The sequence below is a fragment of the Polistes fuscatus genome, unplaced genomic scaffold, assembly GCF_010416935.1.
Source record: "Polistes fuscatus isolate 324 unplaced genomic scaffold, CU_Pfus_HIC Scaffold2, whole genome shotgun sequence".
Lineage (NCBI taxonomy): Eukaryota > Metazoa > Arthropoda > Insecta > Hymenoptera > Vespidae > Polistes > Polistes fuscatus.
This window is the reverse complement of record NW_025113096.1, coordinates 16,762,277-16,788,878: the sequence shown is the minus strand read 5'-3', so window position 1 is coordinate 16,788,878 and position 26,602 is coordinate 16,762,277. Positions and strand designations below refer to the sequence as shown.

At 31.0% G+C, this 26,602-nt stretch overlaps 1 protein-coding gene across 5 annotated transcripts in view; it reads right to left on the bottom strand.

The window, feature by feature from the left end:
* Positions 1 to 26,602, bottom strand: part of LOC122516087 (carbonic anhydrase-related protein 10) — a 232,683-nt gene that overhangs the window by 71,815 nt on the left and 134,266 nt on the right. For all 5 annotated transcript variants that reach the window (XM_043633650.1, XM_043633649.1, XM_043633651.1 and 2 more), the window contains one exon: positions 151 to 287. In XM_043633650.1, the coding sequence (XP_043489585.1) occupies positions 151 to 287 (137 nt within the window). The remainder of the gene's footprint in view (positions 1 to 150; positions 288 to 26,602) is intronic.

The window sequence follows — 26,602 nt, the reverse complement described above, 5'->3', positions numbered from 1 at the left end:
ACGAGAAAGGAAAGAAAGTAAAAAAAGAAAAGTAGGAGTCAATCCGTCTCTCTTACCAATAGATCGAGAAGGGACACACCCTAATGATGTTGCTCGATTTTATTTAAACTCGCGTGAAAGGAAACGTAAAACTTTTCTTGAATACTTTACCTTGTGCTTATCGACATGCACCGGTCTCAAGTGTGGGTCAAAAAGAAGCTTGTCGGGTTCGATATTGATGGGACTTTGTCGTCTTCCTTTGCTGCACAGGGACCATTGTGGATTGATCAGACCCCAAAACGATGGTCCTGAAATCGAACAACAAAACATTTGTGATTTTTCTTACCAAAGTTTACTACCACGATTTATCTTCATTTTCTTTTTAAACTAATTTTTAACATTATTCTTTTGTTTCGAAGTATTTTTTCTTATTGACTCGTAATTTGATATGTTGCCTTGAAAAAAAAAAGATTGTTATTTTTTTTATTAAATATCGAACGAACGAATGTTTTCTTTATATTGATAAAATTTAAATTAATGCTTTAATACAAGATACAAAAGAATATCTTGATAAACGAGTTTCCATTTAATTGGAAAAGGAAAAATTCTTACTCAATCTTTTGTTTGCTTTCGATGTTTTAAAAAAAAAAAAGAGAAATAATACAATGCAAGAGAGAAGGGTGATATTTATTGGGTTAATACTTCGGAACAAAATATTATTACTTTTTATTGATAATTTGCTCAATATAAATATATTGACCTAATAATTATAATTAATTTCTTTCATTTGCGTTTTTTTTTCCAAAGATAAATAAATCTTGATAAATTAGCTTGTGACTAATTAGAAGGGGAAATATTTTCGTTATGCTTTCATCTCTTGGAAAAAGAGGAAGAAGAAAAAAAAGGGAAGGAAAATATTGTAAGACAGGTAGGAAATAAAAATTTAAAAATCACTTTTACCCTTCCCCCACCACCAAGATTGCAAATACATGCAAAGATGAATGCATGCATACACATGCATATATATGATCTCAGTCGTGTCGTGATGTTAAAGTTGAAACAAAGGCTATAAAGCGTGCATAGTTTACATTTAAGCTTTTCCATTTGACATTAAAGGGTGGTAAGGGGTCTTCTGGCAAAGGATTGTAGGAGTGTAGGGGGATGCGAAAGCGACACAACGCACTCGATCTATCCTTCCGAGCATTCCATTTACCAAGTAGACACGCCGAGGGGGTTTGCAACGTGGTAGGAATCCTATGTATGTTTCTCTATATATGTGCATATGTATGTATGTATCTATGAAGATACGTGTGAACGTATAAATGTATGTACGTACGAATATACGATATATGCGAGTGAGTGAGAAAGAACAAGTTGTATGTATGAATATATGAATGTATGGCGTACGTGAGTGAGTAAGTGAGTGAATGAGTGAGTGAGTGAATGAGTGAGAGAGAACAAGCTCGCCTAACTCACGTCGCCGTGACGATTTCACAAGCGACGTAGCCGTCGGATAAACGCGCAGGAACTGTTTCCTTCGTTCTCTAAACATCGAATTTATTGCACGTCGCATCGCCCTAGGATACTTTAATCCTTCTTCCTTCTTCGACTCTCGTTTCCTTTCTCAAGAGACGACTCGATGTTCTACGTCACGTTTCATGTAATCCGACAAATTTTATCTTTTATTATGAAAGGCTTCTATTCTTCTTTTTTCTTTATTTCACTTGCTTTCTATTTTTTTTTTTTCATATATTATGATCAACGGTTATAATAAAATATCGGTAAACGATTTAAATCGAGTAGTCAATATTAGATCAATAATTATCTAAATTTATGTAGGATTCGTGAAAAAATTTAGGACCTTGGGGACTGACTGGACCGGGACTCGAACCCGGATCTTCCGCTTTCCGGGCGACTGGCTCTTTAACCATTGAGCTATCCAGGGGCCATCGTCCAACCTTTCCACGAATGCCTATTTAAGTATTTGGCTTGGAGACGCTCGCATTCTACATTTATTTAATAGATAATAAGTATTTATAATAAAATATTAGTAAGCAAGATTGAAATCAATGTGGTCTAAATTATATCAATTAATATAAAAATTATTTAATAGATTTAATAGATAAATATATAAATATTAATTACATTAATATATTATTTAATGTATAATAAAATATTAGTTTCAATATCCTATGCATCAAAATATAATTAAACCTACCCCTCTATTACATATACTGACAATTTATTAATTAATTGAACAAAATATTTTGTACAACTCATTTAAATACACGAAAATAAATTAAAATGATAATCAATTTACTTGAAATAAAATTTAAATGTTTGATTCTTTTTTTCTAATTCAACTTTTTTAGATAATTAAAACACCATACGTCTAATGAAATTAAAATTAGCTTCATTTTATGTGACGTGAAAAATTACTATAGAAGAAAAAAAGAGTGCTGGAAGGACACGGTAAAGGATCCTTTTTCTTCTCTCCCTTTTTTTTGCTAGTGTGTGTGTGTGTGGGGGGGAGGGGGTATTTGTGTGTTATTTCTGTAGCTCGAACTTCCGATAAAATTAATGTACATGCTGGTATTAACTCGCTCAGCAACGTAAATGGGTTAATCCATTAAATTCCGTGATCTCGGTAGTAGTACAACTTTTCGACGATGTATCGCGATACTTAGGTATAAACAAACGACTGGCGAGATAATAGATGGAAGTGCAAGATCGAAGCTAGAAAGTTAGAAGCTTCGTGGTATGCTTTCTCCTATCCTTCATAATCCAATACGTATGCAGATATTTTCATAACTATATGCACATATTAACCAACTACATACACATAGGTTCATTTAATTAACATCTGCGCGAAATCTTTATTAAAAAAAAAAAAAAAAAAAAAAAAAAATAATCTTTTTATTCCAGAACGATAATAACAATTTTCAATATTAATAATTTTAATTGGCATACCGGCCAATTGAATATTCCAATCTCTTTTTTATCGGCAGGGAGCAAAATCTTCAAAAGAAAAAAATTACCCCCAGCACGGGTTTGATTAAAGTATCGAATTCGATTGGACTTCAAGTATTGTTTGTGACGTCACTCATAAATTAAAAACCACCATGTACCACTGCATTGAGCCTGACACAACTAATTGTCAGACGCAATTTGCATAGACCACAAAATTGGATACAGTGCATATGACTAATATGCAATGAATTTATTTTAAAAAATTATTTCAACTTTTGTTACTTTTTGAATTAGGTACGTATATTAATAGCGAAACAATGATTATCGATAAATAATATCTTTTATTGCATTTAAAATCGATTATTTCCGTTTGTTAGGACAACTCAAGACAAAATGAATTTCAATAGCACGGAACAATGACTTATTGATTTTATTCCTTCCGATTGTTGTTCACTAATTGCAAACGTTTCGAGTCGTGTAAATGACAACTGACTATCATATATAATTCTTATCCCTTTCTATTATTTCTTGGTAATATGAAAAAGAGAGAGAGAAAGAGAGAGAGAGAGAGAGAAAGAGAGAGAGAGAGTGAGAGAGGGAAAGAGAGAGAGTAACGATACTTTCTCTTCAAGCACACACACACACATACACACACATGCTTGCATTCAATTTCATATATATTCGTACACATGTACGAAATCAACGCGACACATCGTAACTGATGCAAGATAAGCCTGATTGACGGACATTTCTGAACGTCGAGCATCGTATTTCTGATCGCTTATTGCTCGCCTATCAAACGGACGTGATTGTCGTTTGAATCCCGTTCGACTTGCCACGAATAATACGATTTACGGATGGTTAGCATCCAGATCGAAAAGAAAAAGGAAATGAAATAAAAAGTTAAAGAGAGAAACGTATGTATGAATCAAATGTCTTTCATTCCTAATCCTTCGTTATTAACAATTTCTCTTTATTCTATAGAAATGATAAAATGAAAAAACAGACAATGAAACGAGAATTAATTAATAAATTAGAAACTAAGTAATTCGTATGTCTTTTTAACAAGAAAATTATCGTAGATAAATTTATTTATATCAATAAGACAATCGTGCGGCTAATTACGTCGTAGCGCTAATTGGAAGAATGAAAAAGAATTTATAAGATCAATTTATTTTTGCAATTATTTCATTCTCGATTCCGTTGTCTTCTTTAATAATCATCAAAATAATTACGAACGATTAAAACAATAATTTTACTAATCGTAAAAATATACTGCGAATGGAATGCACTTGACGGATCAAAGCTTGGCAAAGCTAATTCCAACAACATTATAAACACAGACGAAAAGAAAAGAAAAGAAAAGAAAAGAAGAAAAAAGAAAGAAACGAAGCAAAACAAAAGAATAGTTAGGATATGTATCCCAGCGAAAAGATCCTCTTATCTCGGGAGCATTCTCAGCATGGGATTCCCGTGACCGTGGTGGAAAAAGTTAAATTTCTCTGAGGGACGACGGAAAATGTGAATTGGAGTGTCCAAAGCTAGGATCAACGGGATGGAGGGACTGGGAAACGGAGAGGGGTGGTTTCACGTAGGAGTCGGGGTGTTTAGGAGGGTGTGGGTAAAAAGAGTTAGACGGCCGATTGAGAGCTACCGTCGGTGGGGTGTTTCGAAAAGAAAGATGTAGAAGAAGAAGAAGTAGAAGAAGAAGAAGAAGAAGAAGAAGAAGGAGAAGGAGGAGGCTGTGTCGACGGTCCCAAGCGTACGAACGATGGAACGAGTTGAAAATCCTTTTTACCGCATGAAAGTAGTGGGACGCCGTTCACGCAGACATACACACACCTATTCCTACCTATACACCCACCCCATCTTCTACTTCCTCATATAACCCCTATCCTCCTCCCACCCTCGCTAGCGAAGTCTCAAACCCTAGGTTGCATTCGCTTCGGTTGCCAGTCGAAATTATAAAAAATGAAAATTTTCCGACAGCTCTGACATACAATGCGAAAGCTTTCTTCCCACGGCAAAGTTCGCTTCCAGTCCGTCGGGAACGGTTCTTAGAACGGTTTCTCACTGAAATTCCTCTACTTCGAAAGTTATTCTAAACAAGTCGAACTGTGTGGAAATTATTGCGCCGGAACACCAAGTAAGAGAGTCTGAGGGCGAGGGGAGGGGAAGAGAGTCCCATCCGCCTTTACCTTTTCAGAGATATCCTTGAGAACAGGGAAAACGAGAGAAATTCGAGATTTCCGTAAGATTGAGTTTTCAAATTTTCTTCCACACCTCCCCTTTCTCACCCACCAACTCCTTCTTCTCCTCCTCTTTCCTCCTCTGTCACTCACTCCCTCTCTCACTCTCTCTCTCTCTCTCTCTTTATACTCTTTTTCTTATATTTTAAATGTACGTGTACACACATATTTATATTATACATTTTCTTCACCCTCTCTACATTTATATTTCTCCTTTTTCTTCTGCTTTTTTTTATAGTTTCGATAAGCATGCGTATTATTGATCAATTCATTCGGGTTGTTTTAAAAAGTGATTTCGTTATTTTGTTCAATGATAAAGTAAGAAAGTTGATTAGTTAATATTTAAATAATTTTAATATATTCTTTTTTTTTTAATTAATAGAAGAAATTTGCACATTTTTCAATTAGATATACCGTATTGGAATTTATTTTATTAATTGTCTTTACTTTCTTTCTCTTTTTTTTTCTTTTTTTCTATTTTTTATATAATATTTATTGATTCGTATATTGAGAGAAACAACGAAGTAATATTTTTCATGCTCTTATCAGTTAAAGTTTAATTAATAAATACGCAAATTTGAAAAGAAATTTGTTTTAGTATAGATAGATAAAGGATCGTAATTTAACCTGTAAGTAAACAAACGTTCGGTTGTGTTTTCTTTCATCCTCCTTGAAATTCCAACTCCCGAGACCACGTAAACAAAACATCAACGATCACGTTAGAGAACACAAAGCTTGTATAACATTGCCAGTATTATCTGTTACGTTCGTGAAGTAACATCGTACGTCTATTCTCTGTCGTAAGTATTATTCTTAAGACATATTATTTTATTTTATTATACATATATTACAATAATTAAGAAAAATTGATTAACAAATAGAAAGAGGAAGAAGAAGAAAAAGAAGAAGCTTAGACATATCTGCGTACTCTCGATAAAAATGACATTTTATTTAATTATTTATCTATAATTGATTATTATTAATAATTCTCATTTTTTTATACGTAAAAATCAACGATCAATATTATTTGCGATTAATTTATTTCTACAATCGTGTAACGCAAATACTATCGAATTAATTCATCGCATATTTCAGTTTAATTAACAAATTTTTCGCATTACCGAATATTTGAAAAAGAAAATATTGTACATTCGATAGACATATTAATATATTAATCATTTCGTAACAATAATTCGTTATATAATTCATCTTTTTCAAACAAGAGTGGCCCAAAATGTCGTCAGACCATTTAAAAATGAAATAACTCTATTATGAATTAAAAATTTACATTTAATCACATTTTCAAACATCAAATACGCTTCTTATAATAAATGATATTTAATTAAAATTTTGTATATTCTTTCCAAAATGCGTTCCATATCACTTCTTTTAATGGTTTTGTGATTTTTAGGCCATCCTGTATATTTATATATATTTTTTTTTTGTAAATTATGATATTAAAGGCATGGTATATACCACATTAACTTGATAAATTAAATCTTTCTAGGAAGTTGATGATATCGGTGCGAAATATTGGAAAAGATCCTCGATGAGTTATTTGTGAGACATTGCGAAGATATTACGGATCTCCATGATTTACGAGTCGAACGATTAAAAAAACAACAGAGGTATGAATCTAAAGTAAGCAATATGGTTCTCTATGTTAACATCGTTTATGCGAAAAATAGATTAAGACAAAAAAAAGTAATCGAATTCATTAAAATTACTCGACGATCTTAGAAAATGATGAGAAAGAAAAGGGATAAAAGAAAAGTCGAATGATAGGATCGATTTCGAAGGAAAAAATAAATGTCTTAACAATAACCCTTTAGTCCACTTAAGTATACTTAAGCCTAATCTAAGTGACAGGTTAAAAGCGTCGACAACTTTACGACAGCGTCGTTTCCACAACCTTGGCTTGTTCCAAAGTCACTGAACTTCCCCCATTTGAGAGAAAGATGTTCCTATGTATATATATAATATATACATGTATAGGTATGTATGTATGTATGTACGTGTAGAGAACGAACGTTTCTATTTAGGTCGTGTTAACATTAGAGACGATTAGAATCGGATAAATGCGTGCAACAAACACATTTATGCATTTCGTTTAATTTAACTATAATCCATAGAAAATTTCCTGAAATTTTTTTTTAACTAAATAGTGTCATTACATTCTGTATACAAAAAATAGAAAAAAAATGTTCTATAATTATACGTCGTTTAAAGATTTATTAGAATGTTATTATTTTAATGATAAACATTGAAATTGTCTTTAAATTTACAACAAATTTTAAGTATTTGTTTTTTTCTTTCTTTTTTATTAAAATCATCAAACGAGCAACTTTGATTACTACTAACGTGTTATTTTTCTTATAACATTTACCAAATTTTTTAATATATTAAATTGTCCGAAAAATTTATACTAATTAGAAAAATATCAAGGAGGAGTAAAAAGTTTTTAATATCATTCCTTTCCAAGTTTTGAAGTAGTGAATTTGATTCTTTCTCTAATAAGCTCAATAATTTCCAACCCTCTCACGTGTTTACATGCGTGAATAAATTTTGTAGTTGTCTGTATTGAAGGGAGAAAACGTTAATTGTTCGTTAAATTCGGTAATTTGTTAACGAAATTGTTGGAGATTATTTTTTCCTTTTCTTTTGCGTAACATCGAAAATTTTGTGAAATACGTAAGATTGTATTCGTGTATACGTAGATATCGTTTCTCAAGATCGAAGAAATATTTCGACTGATGTAAGTCCGATCAGATTTGATCAGATCGAAATCAAATCAATTTACAAGACCTCTCCTCTTGGTTTCTATCGTCAGACTTATCCTCCCCTCCCCTCCCCCCGTCGATCGGAGAAAAATGGAAAAGACCGTTCGTTCATCGATACACTTTCAGATATAGTGTTTCTCAAACTTTGTTGGGCTATATGCTTGGAGAACATCGTAAATATCATATAAAGAAGAAAATATATAAAGAAAGAGGATGACTTTAATACTAGCGAGATGGAACTGACACGATTTGAGAAACGCTGATGCGAATTTTTAGATCCGGATTTTCTGCTTTAACGAAACAACGCAAATTTCTTCTTTATATTTTTATTAATATATTTATATTCTGATTTATACAATTTGTACGTGGACGTTAGGTAAATTTTGTTTGTTTTTTTTATTTTTTTTTTATTTTATACATCACGTGGGTAAAAATCTGTTACCTTTCAGGGTTATCGTTTACTATCATTAATTTTTATGTATATAAATTAACCGAATGTTTCCTTTTCTCATTGTTAGTCTTTTTTCGTGATGACGAACATTTTTCCACGAATGAATTCTCGTTGGTCAATCTTTATAAAAAGAAAAGGGAAAAAAATGCGGAATATCAGAGTAGGCTAGGTTGGCGATAAATTATCGACGTTGTAAAAACAGGTAGCACAACTAATAACCCGGCATGCCAGCCACGTCATGACACCGATCGTAACATGGCCGTGACGGCACGCGAAACCAGTACCACCTGCTGGATGAAGAAAAATTGCGATTTAACTTTCCCAACCTTTGAGTTAACATTTTCTTCATTACGATACACACACAGACACACACACGTACACGCACGCTGCATAAATTCATTACATTAAGGTAGTCGTTTTATTTTAGATACCGTGAATTCATCTCTTTTTCAATTTTAAATAAATCAAACAAAATTTCAATCATTAATTTCAAATACTTTATCTTAATGAAATATGTTTAAAGGGAATGTTCATGGTTTTTTTTGTTTATTTTTTATATTTAAATAACAAAGATTATGTTCATTGAAAAGAAGAAAAGGAAGTAAAAAGTGTCGGTGTGTTTGATATAATTTTTTGTGGGTAAAAGAAACAATATTTGTTTATATCGATTTTTAAAAATTTGTTCTATCATTCTCGGTGCATTTATCGATACGAAATATAGTGGTTCGAAGATCTAATAACAGTCGATTAAACAAAAGTATGAGAGACGAGCGAAACGTAATTTTGTTTCGTACGAGAGTCAAATTTGATCCCATTCGTTTGTCTTTTTTTTTTTCAAAATGTGAACTATAAAATTATACTTCTCACATAGGCACATACGTTATAATGTTAAAATAAAATATTAAAATTCGATGATAACTTTTATTTTTATTTATTTTATTTTAGTTATGTTTCTTTTTGTTTTTTTGATAAAAATTATTGACCGATAAAAATAATATTTTAAGTTGCGTATATGTATCTCTAATACGATTTATTATAACGTTGGAAAAATCATTCGTTCGTTTCGTTCTTCAAAAGAAGATGAAAATTGTTGATCGACCACACACACACGTACACATTTCGAATTGAAAACTTTAATAACGTAATCGTTAATTACGCAAACGAATATCTCGTTTGGTTTAGGTAAACTCGATAATTTTCAAACGTGTCGGGTAAATTTGTTAATGAAAATATAGGTAACACATATACAACCTTTTATTTCTCTCTCATTCTTTATTTCTTTCATTTTTTTGCCTCTTTTTCAGTTTTTGTTTTGTTTTATTATCAGCACGATGCATTTCGAATATACGTAACTCTATATATTATAAAATTGCAAATTGTGTTTATTCGCAAACGAATTTGTTTTCCACGTAAAATAGTATTTCATTACCGAATACGTCGATGCATATCAAATGTATATATTTGTTTATGATAACGAGTTAACAAATTCATACGAAGAGAGAGAGAGAGAGAGAGAGAAAGGGAGGAAAAGAGTAGAACAAAAACTATGTGAATGCAAGTGTAATTTTTTTCTTGTCAACTAATGCATTTTCATTCATACATTTTTATTTATTTTCCTTTTTATAAAAATATATAGCTAAGATATTTTTAAAAATAGTTCGATCGAGAAACGCGTATAATTTTCTCTTTTTTTATTTATTTAATTTTATTATCATTATAAATACAATTTGTACTGAACGTACTGAATATATCTGCATAGTTTCTCGTAAATGACATTTTATTTGCAATCGAAAATATGTCTTTTTTATATCCTATAATGTGTGTGTGTGTGTGTGTGTGTGTGTGTGTGTATTTGTGTTTACACGTATTAACACAAGTTTATACGTGTGTGGGAATAAATAAACATAATCACGTAATCCTTCTTTTTAGAGATATATTTTTTATTTTATTTTTTTTTTATCGACCCATAAAATTGATATTCATATGTTAACCCATTTTAAATGGAGCAATCGAAGAATATGGCCCTTTTTATTATTATTATTATTATTCTCATCATTATTATCGAATCAATTCGTTCCCAACGATTCGTAAATATTCCTACGGATTATCGAAAATTGAATTTGATTCGCCAATAAAAAATTGTTTCGTTTTTTTATTTTTTTTATTTTTTTTTTTTTTATATTGTAAAATATGTTTTCTTCTTGATTTTCTTTTTTAATTTTTACATAGGACGCGTCGATGCATACAAAATGTATGTTTATAATAATCAACAATAAAATATTCGTAAACGTGTCAAATAATATGTGAAACCTTGTTAGTAATGTAAGTGAAATATTTTTCTTTTCCTTTCTTTTTTTGGCCACGATAAAAAAATAATTTTCATTTATTTTCGTTTATAAACGATTGCATTTGTTGTAAAAATAGAAAAAAAAAAAAGAAAAAGGAAGGTAAGAAAGAATGAAAGAAATTACGCGGGGTTTTGGAAAAAATAAAAATAACGTTAATAACTTTCGTAAAATACACACACATTCATAGGTAGACGTATGCATATTCATAGGTAAACGCGCGCACACACGCATACATACGCGCGCGCGCTCAAATATGTAGAAGCGAACAAAGTCTAACACATAGTAATACATTAATTACAAAGTTGTAAGGCCATAGAGAGGTCGAACACATCGTCCACTTACCCCTTAACGAAAATACAAATACGTCAAATGCAAAACGTAGGACGGAACACTCGGGAATTGTAGGTAGTAACGGTGATGCAAGTTATCGTTCGCGCGACCGCACAAATTGTACGCCAGTGATTAGTTCTGCCTTGGACATCTCGAACAAGTATATAATCCTGTCGCACCTATCGTCAAACTATTGTTTCAAGACTTATCAAAGACATCTTACCTTCAGTGCAAACAATAATTAAATTATCGATACCAAAAATAAAAAACTACTTTAATCGCTTAATCCGATTTCTAAAATTTTTTTTATTATTTTAATATTTTACTTTTATTTATATTCTATCTACGATACTATGCGAAAGTTAATATTATGGTCGTTGTTGAATAATTTATAAAGAAAAAAAAAAAGATTTTATCAATATTTTATGGATATTCAAAATGATTTTTTATTATTTATTGAATTTGTCGTTTAATCGGTAAGACCATGTAAGAATCAATTTTTCTAATCCAAATCAATTAACTTGTAGAAATTTATTTTGTTAATATTTTTGTGTACATTGGATACTATTTTTATTTTTTATCATATTATTTATTCTCAGTCAATTAATTTGAAAATATGAAATAATTTTATTAATATAGTACATCCTTGATCTTTTTTTTTTTATCGATTTTATTTGATAGATGATGGGATTGTAATTTAAATATTTGTTCATATTTCACTTTAAAATCAGTCATATTTAATACGCGTTGCTAATGAATGGAAGTAAGAAAATTGTGTTAGTGAATAATTTATAAGATATATATATATATATATATATGAATTATTTCTAAAATATCTATAACTGTTAGCCGTTCGTTCTGACCAAGAGAGTTTCTTACTTCGGAGGAACATATTTTAATTAAATCTAAACTCGTCGAATTGTGCTGAGAGAAAGGAAATAAGAGATGGAGAAGTTAAACTTCAAGAACAGACCGAGACTTTTCTTTTTATCCATCCATTTCTCTTTTTCTTGTATCTTTCTGTTTCTGTTTTTTTTTCTTTTTTTTTTTTTTTTCTTTATTTTATATCCTTTCATTTTCTTTAACTATCGTCCGGACACATTTTACGATAACAAAATTTGTTCCTTCCCTTTTTTCTTTTCCTTTGAAAAGTATAACGAACAAATAGGATTTATTACAGACAAAAAATATACAAATGCGTACGTATGTATGCTCGTATGGGGGTGAGTTTCGTAAAAAAAAAAAAAAAATTGAAAAGGTGTAAGATAGAAACGTTTTTCAGTATATGTGTTGGATTAACGAAGTATTAGACTGGAATAAAGCGGGGTTAGCGTGTACCAACGCGTCGACACGCGAACGTAATTAAAAATTATAGCTCGACCGATAAGTCTTCGATAACGCGTATCTGATCGATACAGGTACTTCCTCTTTCTGTCTCTGACATTTCCCCTTTTTAACCCTCATCCTCACCCTCACCCTCGTTTTTTGATCTAGCATTAAATAATCGTTACGTTGTTCTTGTAAAGCGAATCTCACATTGATAACGCAGTTTAAAAGAAAATGTGAAATCCGGTTCTAAAAGAAAAAAAAAAAAATAAGAAAAAATACAAAAAAATTTTGACAAACAATATTGTATTCATAAATAATCGAGTTAAATAAATTCTCCAATTTGAATCTCATTTTTCAATAAAAATAGGGATTTTTCTTTTTAAAATATCTCGTATCTTTGTAAATTTTTAATTCGAGAAAATGTTTGCGCGACGAAATAAAGTATTAAAATAAAACAAACAAAAAATATTAATAATGTTCGATCCGGGTTAGCGGGTAACCATGCGAGAAAATCATAACATTCGTTTACGCGTGTAATATACAAACACATGTACGCGCCATGCATAGATGCAGGCGAATGGTGGTGATCGTGGTGGTGAATTCGATACACGCGTTTCGGGAATTTATTTTGCAAATATATGCATTTCTCTACGCACAAAATACAACTGACCATTTCTCTATTGGAAATTTATCGTGACTTTTCAAAAATAGAAATAGAGAGAGAGAGAGAGAGAGAAAAAGAGAAAGAGATAGAATTCATTGACCTTGTTTATACCAAAATCCAAAAACAAAATCCGAAAACAAAATTTATTTAAAAATGTTAGTCGACTATCTATCTATTCATTACTTTTATGGAACGAACGAATAAATAGTCGGATGTATATTTTCGCGTAAATAAACGTGTATTCGAGAATGATTATTATTTTATATATACAAAAAAAAAGGAAAACAAATAATCTCTCAAAAAGAATGAAAAGTATAAAAGAGAAAAAGAAAAACATATTCGACGTAAAGTGAAAAGTCCGGTAAGTTTAGAAACATAAAAAAAAAATAAAAATAAAAAAAGATTAAAAATTGGAGAAGTAAGAGGGAGTAATAGAAGAAGAAGGAAAAGAAGAAGAAGAAGAAGAAGAAAGATGTTAAAGCCTTAGATAAAGTTGAACGTTTCTGGTAACAGGTCACTCGACTTTAAGCGGCGAAATCTCGCGCACTAGGAGTCACTGGGAATCCCTTGAGTAGTTCCCTCGTTAGTCATCAAGTATCACCGGCCAAAGTTCAACTAAGTTACAAATCTAAGGTCTCGTATAGCGACCGAAATCTTCCCTTATTATACGACGTTTCATTCCTTAGGATTATACTACCTATGGGTAAACCCTTACACGTAGATGAAATTTCATCGATTATATATTTCTCCATCGTGATTTTATCTCAAGAAGGTCGTACGTTTTATTTTTTAATATTATATTTCGATAATAATAATAATAATAATAATAATTTACAAAAAAAAATTGATTCTCTTTTCCGGTACGATCAAATGAACCTGGGGGAAAAGTGAAATTATTTTATTAACGAAATATTTCTATAATTTTTGTTTTATTTTACATTAATTTTTCTCATATTTTATTTCAACAAAAATCTTCTTTTTTATTGGACAATATTTTTTTTCTTTCGAACCGAAGAGATTTAATCGATTGAATTTCCATCGGTATCTACAATCATCCTATTGAATGTTAAATACTAATAGTAATTTTAAAAAATATGTTTATTCGTTAATTATTATTATTATTATTATTATTATTATTATTATTATTATCATCATCATCTTATTTTTGTACCATTTTTTGTTATGTTTTATTTTAACAACAAATATCTTTCCCTACGAATTACGGATTTAATTAACAAAATTTCTATAAAGATTTCAGTCGAAAGAGATTTACACGATACTAATAACAATAATAACAACAAACAAATATTTTCTTTAAAGGTTGTCCGAATATAAAGAAAGATAATAATCTTACCAACGTAATAACTCGATAATTTCTTCCTTACATGTTATACAATTATTCTCGTGCAATTTTCTAAATATTCTATACACACACACACACACACGCGCACGCAAATAAACCCATAAGGACACATGAACATATTTCTTTCTTTAATTCTGTTTTATTCTTTCATTCGCGTGTAAAAGAAGCGTTAAAAGAATGAAAAGATCGATAAGCCGAGGTTTTTGAGTTCAACGTCGTGAATCTAATAGAGGTTCTATGCATCATGTTAGGAAGAAAATCACAGGGACACCTTGAATTCTCCATGGATGTATAATTGTGTAATTAGGTGGTACTGGGCCTTCCTTAGGTTCACCTCATCCTCCCTTGAACTATGGTAGATGCTAGAGAGAGCAGTATAGTAACCAAGAGAGAGTAGTAGGTAGGGTGGAGCTTAAAGTGGTAGCTTAGGGAGTAAAGTGGGGTAGGAAGAAGGAGTAGTACTGGCAACAAATCGGAGATGAGGCAGGTAATGGAATACCGCTAGCAAGATGGAGTGATTACTTTCTTATCACCTAAAGGCAGCTACCCAGTTATACCGTTCATCACGCTTTCTACCTTTAGAAGGTAACCACCGGCTAGTACTTCTCTTCTATTAGCAAAAGTAAAAAAAAAAAGAAAAAACTGAAAGTGAAAAAGGAGAGAGAGAAGGAAAAGAAGAGTCAACGAAGTAAAACCAGGTGGTAATGTAGCCGAGGATTGTAACAAGCCCATTATTGAAACTTCAAGCTGGTAGCAATCATTGTGCAATTAGCAAAAGTAATTAAGTGTAGACGCAAACACGACTAGAGTCGAGGCCCTTTCGCAAACGAGTCCACGCGACTACTATATCAGAGTAATACTACTCATTTTCCGCTTTTCTCGTGCCAGTTAATTCCTCTTTTAGTATTCTTATTATATTAGATTTGATTACTCTTATTATTATTATTATTATTAATATTATTTGTATAATTCATAGTTTATTGAACTTTGGAATAATTCCTTTTGATCCTTTAGATTGAATTAATCGCAGGAATCTCTAATGGAAATTTCTCTTTGATTATTATTTTCCTTTTAATTCCGTTTAGAAAAGGTCAACCCTGTTTCGTATCGAACCGAACTCTCCCAGAGAGAGAGAGAGAGAGAGAGAGAGAGAGAGAGAGTTAAGGGGGATGGATTGGAAGGGGATGAAGTTAGGAGTAAGCCGAGGATTAATCAATTATGGATTCGTCTTATCGGAATCCATAAGTTCAAAATTAATTAATCGTAGAATCTGTTATACGAGGATAAAAGAATCTTTAACGGCGTGCTTGGAATATCGGAATATTGAGCACGCTCGTTCATTGGGTATATACTATGGTAGATATTAGGAGAATATTTAGGAGAGTTTTAACGAGCGGTTTATTTAATCGTTCGTCTGTTCGTCCATTGGTTGGTTGGTTGGTTGGTTGGTTGGTTGGTTCATTCGTTCGTTCGTTCGTTCATTCGTTCGTTCGTTCGTTCGTTCGTACAGTTCAGTTTGTTCAGTTCGTTTGTTCGTTCAGTTGAGTACGTTCGTTGATTCGTCGTTCCTCATCGTAATTCCATTTAATTAAAAAGTTAAACGTATCGGTGTCGTAGTTCTTATCTATGACGTAGAGGAACGTTACTTCATAACTAACAAATTCTAAGGATATAATCCTTGCATCGATTTCTCGATGCAGAGAAGAATGGGTGGAAAGGGGTTAGACAGAGATTTGCACGTGCGGATGACTCGCAGTCGGATCAACTTGGTCTTTTACAGTCGAACAGATCGAGCTAACCGAAAACTTTGCTCAGAAACCCGCAACTGCGCTTGTCTATTGTCGGAAGACGTTGAATCGTTTTGATGTTTCTCCATATACCTTACATTTAACCCTCTATAACGTCTATATAACTTTGAAGTCACACTCCTTTGGTATACCTATACATAGTTGATATATATAGAACCAATTTTGCAGTGTTTTTGCTCGGTATTTTCGGAATTCCTGTTAAAAAGAACCGCGTAAAGGAAATTCACGTTGAAAGAATACCGTGTAGGAAAGAATTTGTGTGTATAAAAAAAGAAATGAGTCGTCCACGAGAAAAACCCTGTGGAACAATACCCACGTTAAAAAATAATACATGTAAAATAATTACAATTTTGAAAAAACAGGACACCGTGGCGTATCTCTGATAACATAGGTTTCCGTTATTGGATTTTGAAAATCCTATCGGGGATAAAATTTGATATAAAAAATAATTATTTCGTTTTTCTTTTTTCCAATTCATTTCACAAGCTAATAATTCAATGTTTGATAACGCGACAAAATTATTCGACAATCGATAGTTTTACTTGCATAAATAGGATTACATTCGGTTTGATATTTCTCGCTATATCTATAAATAGATGACTATTCGAATCGATTCATGCGACGAACAAAATTTCAATTAATCGAAATCAATCGAAAATTATCCTACAATAATAATACGTACACAATTAATACCCGTATTTCTGTTTGTTTAATATTCTTATTTCTTTTTCCTTTTTTTCTTTTGTCTTTCCTTTCTTTCGTGGCATATTTTACGCTGTTAATATTAATCGTTATGTTCGATAATGTACGACTAAATTATTCAATAATCAGCACTTATGCACGTAAACATAATTACATTCTCATCCTATCAAAACTATGAATTAATACATATATCTACCACGTAATTACCTAAATATATTTAATACATTCATTAATAAATTCAAATAATTATTCAAACTTCTCTCTCTCTCTTTCTCTCTCTCTCTCTCTCTCACACACACTCTCTCTTGGAAATACATAATGATCAACGAGATTCTTACGTAAGAACGTTTAACGTGAGAATTATACAAGAAACTTAGCGGAGGGATAATCACCCTAAGTATTTTTCCCTAGACGCACGCAGGAAAACGAACGACTTTAACAACCCCCGTAACCCCGTAACCACTTTCCTCTCCTACCTCGTAATAAGATAGGAAACATTATTTTTTGGCACAAAATTACATACCAACATATAACACCTATCTTAACGAGGTGCACTTAGAACCACTGCATCTTCCGCGTGCAGATCCGTAACCGATTTTTTAAGAAGATACGTAACCCCATCTTCTACCCTCTTCCTTCCCCTTCCCCGTCCACCTTTTCCTCCTTTTCTCGTACTAACTCTGCCGTTTACGGTGTTACGATAGTCGTGGTGATGGTGGTGGTGGTGGTGTTGAGCACACGCTTGGAAAATTTCACGAGTAATTCTTACGTTATTTTTCATAACCAAAAATTTGCTAACGTTTTTCAAGAAAATATAGGGCATCATTAACACTGACTTGTGTATTCCCCTCCCTTCCTCCTCCTCCTCCTCCTCCTAGACTCCTTCCTTCCCTCCTCCAGTTCGCGTTCGCTCTAACGCTCATTATTTATTTCGTGGCGCTTGCCGCGTTGAAAATGTTCGTTGAGAACGCTAACGTAATGCTTTTCGCAGTTTCTCTAGTCCTAATTATTCTTGGACAGAACCGCATGCATCATAACTTCCGAGTATAAGAAGCGGAAAACAAACGTTTAACTCTTTCTCCTTCCGTCTTTCTTTCTTTCTGTATTTCTTTTCTTTTCTTTTTCTTTTTTTTTTCTCTCCCTTTATTTTCTTCTATTGTTTTATTTTTACTCGACCCTTCTCTTAGCCTCGACCATTTTCTTTCTCTATCAATTTAATACGGGACGCGTGTTAAATCCCTGTTTTTTAAGTCAATATTTTCTTTTTCCGCGTTGAACGATATTTAAAACATTATACGCAATCCGCGTAACGATTAACATTCGATCGGTATAGAATTTTTTATTTCTCTTCGTACAATAAAAATATTTTATATAATTCGATTAGTTGTTTATATATATCACTTCCAAAAATAAAATTATTAATAAATGTGTCGCAAGGACGTTGGACATGGTAAGAATTTAGGACGTTATATTTGGATCTTATTGAACGTTTCGTTCCTTCGTCAAGACTTCTTCAGCAACTTTAAAGTTAAACTTAAACGTTAAAGTTCAGAGTCTCTTATACATTATTACAAAGACATACAATTCTTATATTTTTTTAAATAATAAAACTGTACTTAGCATATATATTTATAAATCGTTAAAATTTAAACATCTAATCAAAACAATACTGATATTTTTGTATAATTTTGTAAGTTCATTTTGTAACGTCTTATCGAAATACATTGGATGAATAAATAAATAAGTATCCTCGTTGATAATTCAACTTTAAATTAAACTCATTTCATTTGAAAAAGTATGTTTGTATTATTATATTATATTAAAAATCGCAATGAAGTCAAATAAGGAGTTCGCATTTATTGTGTTAGAAAAATATAATATTTAGAGAGAGATAGAGAGAGAGAGAGAGAGAGAGAGAGAGAGAGAGAGAGAGACAAATATTTGAGACACAAGTATTGTGTCGAGTATCACGTCAATTTTGTACAAGTTGACGACATGAAAGTTTGCATAGCGTTTGCGGTGAGGTTAATGACATGCATCGTGTTAGAATTTGTCGAATGAGAGTCAGACACACACAAAAATATGAAGAAAAATAGAGAAAGAGAAGTAGTAACAGTAAAGAAGGGGGGAAAAATTTAGAGAAGAAGGAAGAGGTGGCGGGGGAGGGGGAATGGGAAAATAGAGGTGTTAAAACATTCTCATTAGCATGTACATTTTCTTTGGTCATAAAGAATTTATCCCATGCTCGAAGAAGCTAATTTAACCATCTATCTTGACGTTGTAGTCTGGCGTACGCAAAATGGGGTTAATGACGCGTTAAAAGCAACCATTTTACGTGAGTAATTACTCTCTGCGTTTCCTACGTCGATTTAAATACCGCTTCATTTCTTTAGAGAAAAAGGAATGGGTTAAACCATATAACTGACTCTTCACTATACATATATAATATATATCTGTACATAGATAAACTAGTTCAATTGTAGACTGATTAAACGTTTGATCGATGCAACCTCGTTAAACGCATACCTGATTATTCATTAATTACTCCTGCTGTTCATCTTTACATACAATTTTTTTTCTCATTTTTATTATTCATTGTATTCTTTGGTACTGTTTGTCTTTCATTCAAATTCCCTTTTTTATTATTTTATTATGTATAAGTACCGTTCGTCTTCAAATATATTTTGTAAAATTATTTATATAAGCATTGTTCGTGTTCACGTATACTTTTATTTTGATTATTCGTAACATATACTTTTTATTTTTACATACGTAATTATATTATTCATAATTTATTACTTATTTATTTATCTTTATTAGTACCGTTCATCTTCATATAATTTTTTATTATTATTTACGAACTATTAATGTTTATTTTTACATAAGTTTAATTATTATCTATTACTTATAGGTACTGTACATTTTTCAATCATCTTATTTTTATTATTCATTTATAGTATACTCTCTATCTTTTCATAATTTATTTTTTTGTTTTCTAAATAAACTCATAGATCATAATTGAAGACAATAAAATATTCCCTATCCCCCCACCCCTTCCTGATAACACACGTTTCACTGTAAAAGTAATTAAAAAGCGTGTTTTTACAAGACGAGAACAAAATTCTTCTTCTCGCCTGGTTGGAAGAGAAAGAAGAGGGTCGAGAAGAAAAAGAGGAAGAAGAAAAAAAAACAACAAACTGAGAAAGAAAAAGAAAAAGAAGAGAAAGTAAGTCAGAAAGAGAGAGAGAGAGTCTCAGAGAGAGAGAAGAATAAATGAAAGAAATGTTAATATCACGTTACAGAGGATGGTTCTTCATTAGCGTGTGGATTTAGCTGTGGATTCAAAAAATATACCGCATCTGTGTGCAAGAGTCTAACAGATATTGCTGTTTAAAAGTAGTAGTAGTAGTAGTAGTAGTAGTAGTAGTAGTAGTAGTAGTAGTAGTAGTAGTAGTAGTAGTAGTAGTAGTAGTAGTAGTAGTAATAGTAGTAGTAGTAGTAGTAGGGTATATGGAAATAGAGGTACTAGTACCAAAAGACTTTTTCCTTCTCACTTTCTCTCACATATTTGAACTACTAACTCACTCACTTTTCCTCTGTCTCGTTAAAACGTATACACATACGAACAAAAGATTTGCAGCATACGAAGAGATAGATAGATAGATAGGTATAGATAGAGATAGATAAAGAGAGAGAGAGGGGAGGGGGATAGTGGGTACGGATAGTTGATTGGGGAACAGTGAAATATATTCATGTATGCATACGAATTCAGCAGTCTATAGGCCGTTGGGACGTGGCAACGGGACGCGACAACGAGAGTAAGGGGTAAAAGGGGGCAAGGGGTTTAGGATGAGGTTGGGTGATGGGTGTATAGAAAGGGTGGTAAAGGAGGGTGGTATGTAGCCGACGCCTAGATACGCCGACGTCTGCAGACTAAAGCCCACTCCTACCCTCTTGGTGAAAAACATCTTAATTGGACTTCGCGCTCAACCTGACTGTCGAGTTTCGGTGCCAAACCTTCCATCTTTTTTTCCCTTCAAACGTGGACACCTTTCTCTTTCAAATATCACGTATTCTCTTTAGCCTAGGTTCGAAAGCCTGTCTATGAATTCGCTTCAAATTGTCCGTACGAATGAGTTTTTCTATCTTTTTGTTTTGTTCGTTTGTTCGTTTTTCTTTGAATTAATATCAACGACCGACAATCGTTCGGCTTTCATCGTCGGTAATGTTTTAATCTATGGTTTAATCTTTAACTTGTCATGTCGAGTTGTTCCTAAGAACTGTTTATTGATACCCAAAATTACGTTTTATCTAACCTTTTTTCTCTTTTTTTCTTTTTACAAGAAATACCACGTCTATGATTTTAATTATCTAAATATATTAATAAGTCATTTGTGTGTGTGGGTTTTGTTTTTTTTTCAGAACAAGGATATGTATGTATTTAATTTTTAAATATCGTTTAAAAACAATCTTTTTAGTTATTTATTAAAGGTTAAAAAAAAAGACAGACATAGAAACTGAAAGAAAATTGCAGATAATTGGAGAATTTATATATAGTCAAACGTTTATTTTCTTAGGTACGAATGGACGAATTATTATTTAACAACAGAAATAATGTAAATTATTCTGCAAATAATTTTTTCTTTCTTTAATAATTAAATCGAAATTAATATATATTTCTTTGTAAGTTTTTTTCTTTTTCAAATTAATCGTTTGTTATTCGAGGTGTTTATGAAAGATAAATATCTAAATAAATATTACTGTTCCTTCAACGTGTTTCATTATCTTCGTTCATTGGCTTCACAGTGTTCTTTTAGCTATTTTACCAAGACGAGATGGAACGATATTTCAAATATACCCGACTGTTAGAGTATAAAATATTCAACTCATTAATAAATTCAATGAGTCACCGCTTTCAATCATAAAATTCTCTCTCTCTCTCTCTTTTTTCTTTTTATCTATTTTCCTCATCCTCTCTGCCCCCCTTCCTTTCCCCCTCTTACATTCTATATTCGGTCCTTCTCTTCCTATATTGTTTTTTTCTAATTTTTCATCCTTCTCATTTTTTCTATCATTTTCTATCATGTTCTATTTTTATCATCCCTCCTTCTCTCTCTCTCTCTCTCTTTTTTTTTCTTTTCGTTTCCTTTGATCTATCAATTTTTATCCAATAAGAACTTTTGAACTCGTGACCTCGATAACTCATTTACACCGAAGATATGCGATCATTCTACTCGTTCAAGATAGATCAATTGATCGAATCAACAACGAAGCAAGTTTCTTCTTCTTTTTCCTTTCCTACGATCATCGATTCTAAAAATGTTACCCGATTTCTACGGAAATAATCATTTTTGTCCTATAGTCTGGAATAATAAAATAATAGACCAGACGTGTAATGATTTCTAAAGATAAAATAGAACATACTATATTCCTTGATTAATTCAGCCAGTCGGCTAGTTCTTTTTTGTCACAAATTTTTTAACTACTTTAAAAATCCAGAAAGGAAGTTGAAATGTCAAAGTATCGATATTGTCTCGTCTCGATCATAGATTCACTCTATTTATAAATTTGAATCTAGTAGTTCGTTTCAGATGGATAAATACAATATATATATTTTTTTTACAGTTTAATTTGAGAAAAAAAGAAATCATAGAAAAAATATACATGGGTGGATTGAAAAGTTTTGAACTTTATAGTTTTCCACACCCATGTTAAGCTACAGGATACCAAAAATCGGTGTCCTGTCAATTTGACTCCTCCCTTGAAAAATCAAAATACTTTGGAATGTTTTATTAATAATGAATAAAAATAAATAGTTATTAATAATGTTAAATAATAGTTATTAATAATCATAATAGTTATTAATAATTATTATTAATAATTATTAATAATGAATAAAAATAAATAGTATTTTATTTTTTTTTTAGCAGTAATAAAAATTAAAAATAAATAGATATACCAAATATTCGGTCTTTCACGTTAACATATATACATATATTATATAATACTATAGTACCAGTTCAACATTTATAAATAATTAATTTAAAAAATTAATATATATTATTACAGTAGCAAAATATAATAATATTATTGATTTTACAATGATTAAAAGATTTTTAAACTCTATTAATTTATTGAAAAAATAAATCAACAAAATTTATCTACGTTGTTACAGTAATTAATAAAGATAACATATATTATTATTATTATTATTATTATAGTAATAGCTTAGTATCATTGATTATAATCTAAAGTCGAGGATCGATTGAAAATTGGAGAATGTGAGACAACTTTCTCTCTCTCTTATTCACTAACTCTCTATGTCTGTTTCTCTTTTACTCTCTCGCCGTGCTACTTTGATATTATAACGTATCATACCTCTAAAATCGTAGTGACGTTGATTAATTGACGTACATAATTAATTGGAAGTAAATGGGACGGGCTTAAGCACCGTCGAAACTCCAGGCCGAAGACCTTCGTTGATGAGCCATAATGCAGGAGCATGACGTACCGAAATGTTTCGTGTGTATTCGCTTATCAACGACCTTTGTGTGTCACGGAGTAAAACCATCCCACGACAATGCAATCGCATTAGTTGAAGTCGCCTCCAACGATCTTCGAACAAAGCCGAGCATCTAATTTCAACGATACATTTTTCTATTTCCTCTTCTTTTACTTTTTTTTAATGTTTCCCCCTTTTTAGTGCCGAATACTTTTAGCTAAAATGTTTCGTATATATAGATACGAAATAGTTTATTACTTAATATGACTATTTTCTTTCGTTGATTGATATTTATTAACCAGATTCTAATAATAAATTATATTTAATAATTTAAGGTTTTTCTTTCTTATATATAAATATAATTTTCATGTGACAATGCTACAAACAATAATTAATAAATAAATCGACATTACATTATTTTACATTCGTATTAACAAGCACGTATATGTATACGTATACTGATTACGCTGGCAACTTTTACCAAACGCATATATGCGTTCATAGCAGTCGAAAGGTTAATTCATTTTATTTCATCTCAACTAATATTTTTTTTCTACTTTGGCAAATAACAAATTCGTCGTTTCGATGACGATGATTTTAAAATTTCTTTTTTTTCTTCTTTTTGAAGGGGAAAGAAAAAAACAAACTTATAATAAATAATTTTCTGTCGTAATAATAATTTAATTAAATATTTTGGAACGTTATAAAGTATTATTTATTTTCTCTCTCTCTCTCTCTCTCTCTCTCTTTCACGTAAGCGAACACGCGTAAAAATGGGAAAAAAATAATAATAAGGTTTGCGAGAGTTTTCTAAGAGAAACGAAAACGAAGGCGCGTTCATAAATATCAGTGGCCCGTTAAAATTCATGCATTTAACGCAACTGGAGACCTTTATCCTATTAGCATATCAAAAGGGTGAATGTACTTTATAAATAATGAATTTGTATAAATCTTTATTAATGCGATGTAAATGTAGTAACGTATTTACGATAGGACGACAACTATACTTCACGTATATTGTCTGACTTCTCCCCTTTTTTATTCGATTTTACAGCTATAACTAAGTACTCTTACCCAAAAGAAGATGATGGAAGAAGAAAAAGAGAGAGTGATTCGTTATTTTCTAAAATGTCAAACAACTTTTTATGTATTTCTATTTTATTTGATTCAATATTCACAAATATTTTTGGTAGGTTTAATGTAAGATATATTATATGATTAGTTATGTGAATATTTTTATTTTAAGTATAAATAATAATTGAATAATTTTAGTAATGAAAAATATATTTTATTGTATGCTTAAATAGCTAATATATATATTTTTTTTTTCTTTTTAATATTTACTATGCACTTTATATAATAATTAAAAAAAAATTACATAATTATTAGTTATATCAACTACACATAGATGGATTGATAAAAAATTCCACCCACGTATATGTGTTATATTAATTATTTTGTTTAGAATAAATAATAATTAACTATCATATCCATATTACATAAAAATATTTTATTATAAATGTTAAACCGATAAAACAAAAGCTATTACTTAATTGAAAAATAATATGATCGCAAAATAATCATTTCGAATATAGTTACATAAATCGGTATCGATGAAATAAATAAAACAATAGGATAAATGAGATAAATAAAATAAATGATATCCTTCATTTTATTGGTATCGTTAACAATCGGGCATCAATATTCAACAAAAGGAAATAATCGATCTTCTTGTTTTCTTTCTTCCCCGTTCTCTTTTTTCTTCTTCTTCTTAATCATCTTGTTTCATAAATTCATTGCACGACAAAGAAATATTCGTTCAGGAACTCGTCAACTATCAACGACTTATTCTCAAACATGATGCGAGAAAGTCTAGTCGTATCATTCCATTCGAATCGTTAATTTTAACGACCGTCTGTAGGAATATTTCAACATGCAAAGGCCACGTGTAACGATCGTTAAGCTTCACCGATTTCGAGTTTGATTTTACGATCGTACACATTAGCAAGAAAGAAAGAAAAAGAAAGAGAAAGGGAGAACAAAATTTACTTTTTTCCTATTTGAAAATATGTATACACCTGTCTCGCGGGAGAAAATAAAGCGAGTTAGTTCATTTATTCATTTCCTAGAAAGATGAACGAGCAATCTCAAGAGAATTATATTAAATCCATCATCGTTTAAATTAATCATAAGTACGAAAGAGAGAAAAAGATTACGTGAGAAGTCAAATATGACTTGAAATTTAAAAACATTGTCCATTTTTTTCTACACACACACACATAATTTCGCGCGTTACTCTTTTTATTTCAATAATTATTAAACAAACAAGTGGGGGATAATTTTGTATTTAATTTTTTCTTTTTATTTTCTATTAAAAAAAAAAAAGGAGATAATTAAAAAATTAGATTATACTTTTTCGTTACAAATCTTAATCTAATGTTTACAAAAATAATTATTATTACGTTGCATTATTTTATTACATTACTATCGTATTATTTTTTAAAGAATCGTAAATTGTGCTTAGAAATTTTTTCTGATATTCAGAAACCAAAGAATTATTATGTCACACAGTTACACATTATGGTTTTATGGGGTGCCGAGTAAATTTGAATTTGGGTGTCCTACGTATGGTGCTGGATTTTTCTCCAGGTCGAAATTTCTTTTTTATTTTCATTTCATCCCCCAGATATGAGACTGAAATTTAATTTCTGATTTATTTTTTATCACAAAAATGAGTTTACAGATAATCGATTTAAGGACTTCGGGGTCCTTTATCGACAAAGGGACCCAATTTATCCTTTCTGCCGATAAAAAACAACGAACCGGTGATGGCACATAATTTCATTACACGTCTTTCTAACCTTCCATCACTTTAATACAATACTTTCAAAGACTATAAATAATTGTAACAACAAATATATCTATGTATATTTTATCTGGAAAAAAAAAACAAAAAATAGATACGTCACATAATTTTAATTTCTTCAACGCGATATCCTAACGAAACGCAATAAATCAGAGAGATTTCTCTTTTAAGAATTACAATTAAAAATGAAAAGAAAAAGAGAGAAGCAAATAAAAAGAAAAAGGTAAAAGGAAAGGAAAAGAAAAAAACCAAAATAACAAA